The sequence below is a fragment of the Osmerus mordax genome, chromosome 12 (genome assembly GCF_038355195.1).
Source record: "Osmerus mordax isolate fOsmMor3 chromosome 12, fOsmMor3.pri, whole genome shotgun sequence".
Lineage (NCBI taxonomy): Eukaryota > Metazoa > Chordata > Actinopteri > Osmeriformes > Osmeridae > Osmerus > Osmerus mordax.
The window spans coordinates 3,202,045-3,209,395 of record NC_090061.1 but is presented as its reverse complement, the minus strand read 5'-3'; the positions used below and the strand labels follow the sequence as shown (position 1 = coordinate 3,209,395).

At 49.1% G+C, this 7,351-nt stretch overlaps 1 protein-coding gene across 1 annotated transcript in view; it reads left to right on the top strand.

Annotated features, from left to right (window-relative positions):
* fat4 (FAT atypical cadherin 4) overlaps positions 1 to 5,299 on the top strand; it is a 41,774-nt gene extending 36,475 nt beyond the window's left edge. Inside the window, exons 16-17 of the mRNA XM_067248070.1 lie at positions 577 to 838; positions 2,116 to 5,299. Of these exons, the coding sequence (XP_067104171.1) occupies positions 577 to 838; positions 2,116 to 4,019 (2,166 nt within the window). The 3' untranslated portion in view covers positions 4,020 to 5,299. The remainder of the gene's footprint in view (positions 1 to 576; positions 839 to 2,115) is intronic.
* Positions 5,300 to 7,351: the final 2,052 nt, after the last annotated feature.

Below are 7,351 nucleotides of genomic sequence, written 5' to 3'. Positions count from 1 at the left end.
AGTACCAGACCAGCAGAACCCCCTCCCCTAACCTTACAGCCTGAAGAGCTACACTCTGTCCTGTGTACAAATGTATGAATAATATGACGTCAAGACAATAACCCCCAAATTGTTTATCCAGGTTTGGTTTACCAATGTTTTGGTCTGGTGGGATTGCACTTTCTTTTCACAATTTCCAGATTTCTTTGAATTTTCGATTCATCTGAAAGCTACTTATGTTGCTTTGAACGGGAGTAGACTGCGATTACTTTTCCATTTAAGCTAAGAGATATAAAATTACCATAACTCCTGCCCAGAAACTAATCATTATCCATTCATTCATACTGATGATGTACGGTAGAGAGCCCCTGCTGTGGAGAGGGCTCTTTATCCAACAACCAGGGTTTTCATTTCGATCAATACGACTTTTCTCTCTCCCTCTTCTATCCACAGTATACTGTATGTCTGTCTGGCTAACAGTAAGGTTATTCTGAATCATTTCCACTCCTCTAACCAAGAGTCTGTTATTGTCCTCCTCCCCCCCCCCCCTCCTCCCTCCCCCCCTCCTCCCTCCCCCCCTCCTCCCTCCCTCCCCAGCTGAAGAATGGGAACATCCACTATGTCTCAGACGCAGGCGTGGGGGGCAAGGTGGAGCGTGCGCTGGGCGAGGCGCCGCTGTCAGACGGCCAGTGGCACACGCTGCAGCTGCTGAGGAACGGCTCTGTCACCGCCCTCCGGCTGGACGGGGCGCGCGCCAGGCTCATCCAGCACCCCACCCAGGACTTTGGGGGGCTGGACGTCCTCTCCCTCTCCATCGGAGGGGTCCCGGCTGGGCCCGGACAGCAGAAAACAGCAGCAGGTGAGGGGGTCTGGGTCTGGGCAGGCAGGTGGAGGGGCGTCTGGCTCTGGGCAGGTGGAGGGGGGTCTGGGTGAGAAGGTGGGGGTCAGCGTGGGGGTCTGTGTAGTGTTGGGTGTTTGGGTGGGGTGATTGCCGAAACGGAAACCTTGTCCACCAGATTAATGTCTTCTGATGAACACTACCTAACTTGGTCCAACATTGCTGACTCGAATTGGAGGGAACTAGATGTGCTTACATTCTCTTCCTTGGGTCTGCAGTGGGAGAATACATGTTGCTTTCCTATGACATCGTTTATGGAGAAAAGCTCATGTTAATTTGGGTTGAATTTATCAGCTATCCCCGTCTTTGAGGATTGTTTTCGTTTTACTGCTATGGACTTTAGTCTACAAGACTAAGCAGCATATCATATGTCCTCAACCCTGACTTAGAAATAGTTTGGGCAGGGTGAAACAAAGGCCTTCCAGAGGGAGGGACACAGCATTGTAAATTCAGGGCTTTTGTGGGGAATGATAAAAAAATCGATAGTTTGGACAAATATGGTAAAAACGACTTAAATGATTTGTTGGCCTCCCTCACACAATAAGACTCAGGGTATATTTCAAAATAAACATATTCAGAGCACGCAGGTACATGGCAGACTGCCTTGCCTCAAACAATGATTATCTGGATCATCTTTGGAAAGGTTACAGCTGGACTAGGTACCCCTAGGACTGACCTCTGACCTCTGCTCAAAGTGTGTGTCGAAAGGTTGCGTTCTTCTGTATCTTCACCAGGCGCAAGTCAATAAATAGAAACAAATGGATTTAATTCACTATGGGATAAATTCAATAAACATGCATTGACATCTGAGAGGCGATGTTGTGTTGCAATGCAAAAGCGAGGGTTTGAATTAGTCACCAAAACATTTCTTCCAGATGCATGTCTTGAAGCAATAAAATGACTAAACTGAGGTTTGAGTCACTGGCAAGTCCTCATATTTTAGAAAATAAGCACATTTCTGCTCTATAATTTGCAAATGATTTATTCAAAAAATGTAATTTGTCTAGGTGGTTCTGGAAACTGTATTCAAATCTTGGTGGTCGAAAGCGAACCGAATATTTGACTAAACAACATTCTTCCAGTTCTGATTATAGCTCATGGTTGTATACCTGGAAATCATGGGACATTTTAAGAATCCACTGGAACACTCCCAATCCTCCTTCATCTAGTCCGGCATCGTTTTGTCATTCAGGGGTGTTTCCTGTTTTCTGACCCTCACTTCCTCTTCTTCCCCGCAGGTTTCGACGGCTGCCTGGCCTACGTCAAGTACAACGGGGACGACCTGCCCTTCAGCGGCGAGCACAGCCTGGTCACCCTGTCCAAGACCAGCCAGTCTGTGAAGATCGGCTGCCGGGGCCCCAACCTGTGCGAGAGCAGCCCTTGCTTGGACGGCCTGATGTGTGTCAACCAGTGGTACACCTACCAGTGTGTCCCTCCCGGCGACTGTGCCTCCGGGCCTTGTCAGAACCGAGGCAGCTGCGTTCCCAACCCTCACTCCGGCTTCTCCTGCGTCTGCTCCGAGCTGTACACGGGCCAGACGTGCGAGACCCTGGTGGCCTGCCTGGGGGTGCAGTGCCCCCAGGGGAACGTCTGCAAGTCGGCCACCAACGGAGGCTTCGTCTGCAGCCCCAGTCCCAGCACCGAGGAGATGCTGCTGCCCATCTGGGCCGTGCCGGCCATCGTGGGCAGCTGTGCCACGGCCCTGGCCCTGGTGGTGCTCAGCCTCATCCTGTGCAACCACTGCAGGGGCCGCAACAAGACCAAAGTGCCAAAGGAGGAGAAGAAGCCCAAGGAGAAGAAGAAGAAGAAGAAAAAGAAGAAGGGCAGCGAGAACGTGGCGTTCGACGACCCGGACAACATCCCTCCGTACGGGGACGACATGACGGTACGCAAGCAGCCGGAGGGGAACCCCAAACCGGACATCATCGAGAGGGAGAACCCGTATCTGATCTACGACGAGACGGACCTCCCCCACAGCAACGAGACGGTTCCCAGCGCCCCCTGCGCGCCGTGCAGCGGCCCCGAGGCCGACATGGAGCACTATGACATAGACAACGCTAGCAGCATCGCCCCCTCGGACGCGGACATCATCCAGCACTACAAACAGTTCCGCAGCCACACCCCCAAGTTCTCCATCCAGAGGCACAGTCCGCTGGGATTCGCCCGCCAGTCACCCCTCCCCCTGGGGGCCAGCAGCTACACTTACCAGCCCCAGTACAGCCAGGCTCTGAGGTCCACCCCCCTCAGCCACTCGCACTCCGCATGCCCCACCCCCAACCCCCTCTCCAGGCACAGCCCCGCCCCCTTCACCAAGCCCTCGACGTTCTACCGCAACACCCCGACGAGAGAGCTCAACCTGGGCCGCCGGGAGGGCAGCCCCCTGGACCTGCACGGCGAGGCGTGCCAGTCGGGGGCCATGTTTAACTACGCCACGCGGCTCGGACGCCGCAGCAAGAGCCCCCAGACCATGGCGGGTCACGGCCACACGTCCAGGCCGTCCAGTCGCCTGAAGCAGCCCGTGGAGCAGATCCCCCTGGAGACCGGCCCCCCCGTGGGGCTGTCCATTGAGGAGGTGGAGCGCCTCAACACGCCGCGCCCCCGCAACCCCAGCATCTGCAGCGCCGACCACGGACGCTCCAGCTCGGAGGAAGACTGCCGCCGGCCGCTGTCGCGGGTCAGGAACCCCGCCGACGGCATCCCGGCGCCGGAGTCGTCGTCCGAGAGCGACTCCCACGACTCGTTCACCTGCTCGGAGATGGAGTACGACCGGGACAAGCCCGTGGCCTACAGCTCCCGCGTGCCCAAGCTGTCGCAGGTCAACGAGTCGGACGCGGACGACGAAGACTACGGGGGGCGGCTCAAGCAGAGACGCTACTCCAGCAGGAGGGCGGAGGGGGGCCCCAGCGCCTCTCAGACACTCCCAGGGGACCACTACACCCTGCCCCATAAACTGGGCCCGCAGGCGGTGGGCTTCAACTGGGACAACCTCTTGAACTGGGGCCCCGGCTTCGGACACTACGTGGACGTGTTCAAGGACTTGGCTCTCCTGCCGGAGAACGCGGCCGCCAAAGACATTGAGATGAACAGCGGGGATGGTTCCGTGACCATCCTCAACGAAGGAGAGGCGGAGCAATACGTATGAGACTATTTATTACAACGATGTACTATATGGAGATGTTCTCTGGGAAGAAAAGACAATGTAGATTACAAGAGAACAATGGACTAGCGATATCTGTTTTTTTTTTTTAACAAGACGACCTTCAATGCAGTAAGGCAGAAAAAAAAACATGTTATGATGAATTTTTGTGTAGTTATTCCCTTTGAAAGAGATTGCCAGTCTTTTAAACCTCAAACTGTACAATCATGCATTCATATCTCTGAGGCCTGATTATAAGGTATCCATTAACACTGAAAGTTTAAACGAAAAGAAAAAAAACAAGTCTGAATCCAATTTGGTGACTGCAAAAATCCATTCATTTTATCTTAATCTAACGTGTCTGTTCTTTATTACCAATATTGCCTCTCCTTTGCAAAACTTCTGTCACATTCACAACCGAAAGATAAGAAGAGTGATAACATTGAAACCTCTTACAGGAAGAGAATTCCAGCGGGCCATAAAGCAATAGTAAACCCAACCTGTGTGTTTTATTTTTCGGGTCAGTTTCTCATTTTCTAAAAGGAAGCATGTGTATTTGATCCAACTGCACCTGTAGACATTGAGATACAGTGGAAATGAGCACCCCACTTAACTCACACGGTAACACAGGTCTGCAAATGTTATGACTCAAGCAGGGGTACTCCATCCTCCAATCTCTCTCTCCCCCCTATCTTTCTCTCTCTCTTTATCCCAATAAGTCTCTCTCTGTCTTCATTTCTTCCTGGGTGAGTTTTCTCCTGGCTGACTGGCTTAGCACTCCGAGAACAGGGATCGTTTGAGTCCCCTGCCTTACAGACGTCTTAAGGGTTTGTGATTGAGGAAGGCTCTTTTTTATTGCCCAGTGGTCCATTAGGGAGGGGGTTATTATGTCGTGGTCACTAAACATTGTTTTGGGAGCAGCAGAGTTTGGGGGTGTACATCTCTACTGGGACCAGAATCATGACCCAGCCTAACAACTAGGAACTTGTGTACAAAAACAAAATGAAATGTATTGATGGGAAATCATGTAAGTCATTTGTTTTCAGTGTTGTTGTCCATTATTTTTCAATGTATGGTTTCTACTTTTTGTACTGTTTATTAACTTAAATTACTTATGCTGTGTTTTTATGGATATTTTCATACAGTACGCTGAAATGTATGTTCTTACTTTCAGGGAAAGTAAGATTGAAGAGTTATTTTTTACATTTGTTACATACGTAACACCGTATTTTCCACTTTTGATAAAACTATAACATATTGTATGCTTTGTACATGTAAAAAGCCAATAACAGAATAAAAAGTATTTATTTAAAAGGCGCTTCTTTTGGTTCCCAGTGACTGTGATGTGGTAAATGATCTATACAATACCCCAAAATAACCCCACCTTTGAATAGTCACCTTGTGGCTCCAGCACAATGATATTGGTGGTAAGATATTTTATACCCCCAAGGACCTTGCCCCTGTTGTGAGGGAAGTTTAAATGAAGCTTGGTCTGAATTGAAAAAAACATTCTAAAAGTCCATGAAGGACCTAAACAAAACTGAGCCACTGTCCCGTCAGCCAAGGACAACATCCACTGAACCAAGCCAAGCAGGCAGCTATATACCTTTCAACAATTATTTACATCTGGCATATTGAACAGAATCTTTTTTGGGGGGGTGGGGGTGGGGGGTAGCTCGGTGATCCGGTATGCAGCATGCTTATCTTCTCCGTCATCGGGGAGAGAGAGGCCCATGGAGAGAAAGCAGAGAGCCGTGGAGCGGTGAGGAGTGACGTCCCGGGTCTGGGTAGATGACCACAGGGTCCTGAAGAAGTTCTGGCCTGCAGAGAGCCATGCTGACCCCTACCTCCTGAGCAGGGCTGCTCCGTACTGACGCAGAGATAATAATACCACTACTAATGACAGTGACAACAGGAGAGAATCTACCAGGAGAGGAGACGCGTTGGAATACCCCCTCCTGGTGCTGTGTGGGTGAGCGTGGAGGGGTGTCAGGTTGAAGGGTTTGAGATTTCATACCAGGCATTTATCATGTGGGATTCATCCTTTCATAGGGGATTGAGGAGTTTAGGCGCCACCAACTGTTCTCCAAAACCCGGCCCTGACTCTCTGCACATGATTAAGTGTGTTGGTGTTGCAGTTCAGTGTGACCAAAGAGGTACCTACTGCGCATAGCAAGCATTACGCTTTCAACGTCGAGTTAAAATTAGAGCAAACTGTTTTCCAAGAGAGTGTTAATGAGTGAAATGCCAACAAGATGTTAGTAATGGACTGTATCTCCCCATGCCAAAGACTAACGTCTTGACTGGAGGTGCGAAGGGAACTGAAGTTGGTTTCCCATGGTGCCTAGTGCTGAACGAAGGGGTTTCCAATCCAAACGTTACATCAAATGTTATACCCATTAAAATGCTTTGGTATCTTTTCTGTTTGCTTTGAATTTCCCTTGTGTTTAATGGGAGGATGTGGTGTGGTAATATTACTGACTTCCACAGAGTTTCTTTAAAATCTTCTCCAAGTTTGTTATGAAGATTGATTGTTCTCTAAGATCCTTTGACATGGTAAACCAAAAACAGCTCCCTGAGTTTTAATCAAGCTGCTTGTAATTAAGAGCACATTTATCTGTTATGAAAATGCCTCTCCAAGACCGTCCTTTTTTATTTTAAATTATTTTACTGAAGGAGTATTAAAGAAAACTATTTCAAGAAGTGGTTAATCTTTGATTAATTGTAATCTCTCTTCTCTATGGGTATGTTTAATGTCTCTCAATCCTTGCCCAATCTCTATGTGTGCTAATCACAACATGTAATCAAAAATGTTGTCAAAACATTTATATATCAGCCACACAGCACTGTATCTAACAATTTACATTATCAATTTACATGAGCATTCATGCAGTTCAACATCAGCTTGTTACTACACATTTGGAAAACGTTCACAAGTTACAGCACGGAAGACAAATCTCCAATCAATTCCTTAAATAAAACCACGTGGGGAAAAAACCCTGAAGAGATCTAGAAATTATCACCCCTCTAGAAGAGTCCTGGAGTTCACATCTGTATCAAAGCTGCATGGTTAGCCTCCATAAGTGTTCCTTAATGCTGTGTGTACTGTAGCCAAGCGCTGTCTTTCAACAAACATGAAAGCCGAGCAGAGCTACGCAGTGCGACACGAAGAGAGGCAGATACGTCCTCGTGTAAGATGGGCGCTCGTCATCATCAGGGAGAGGATCTGTGGCAGCAGTATCTATGACTGGCTTTGTGGTGCGCTCTCTACAGAAGGGAAGAGGGGGGGATTATCTGACTTTTTTCGCCACCCTCTTGAAAACATGAATCGAAGTGTA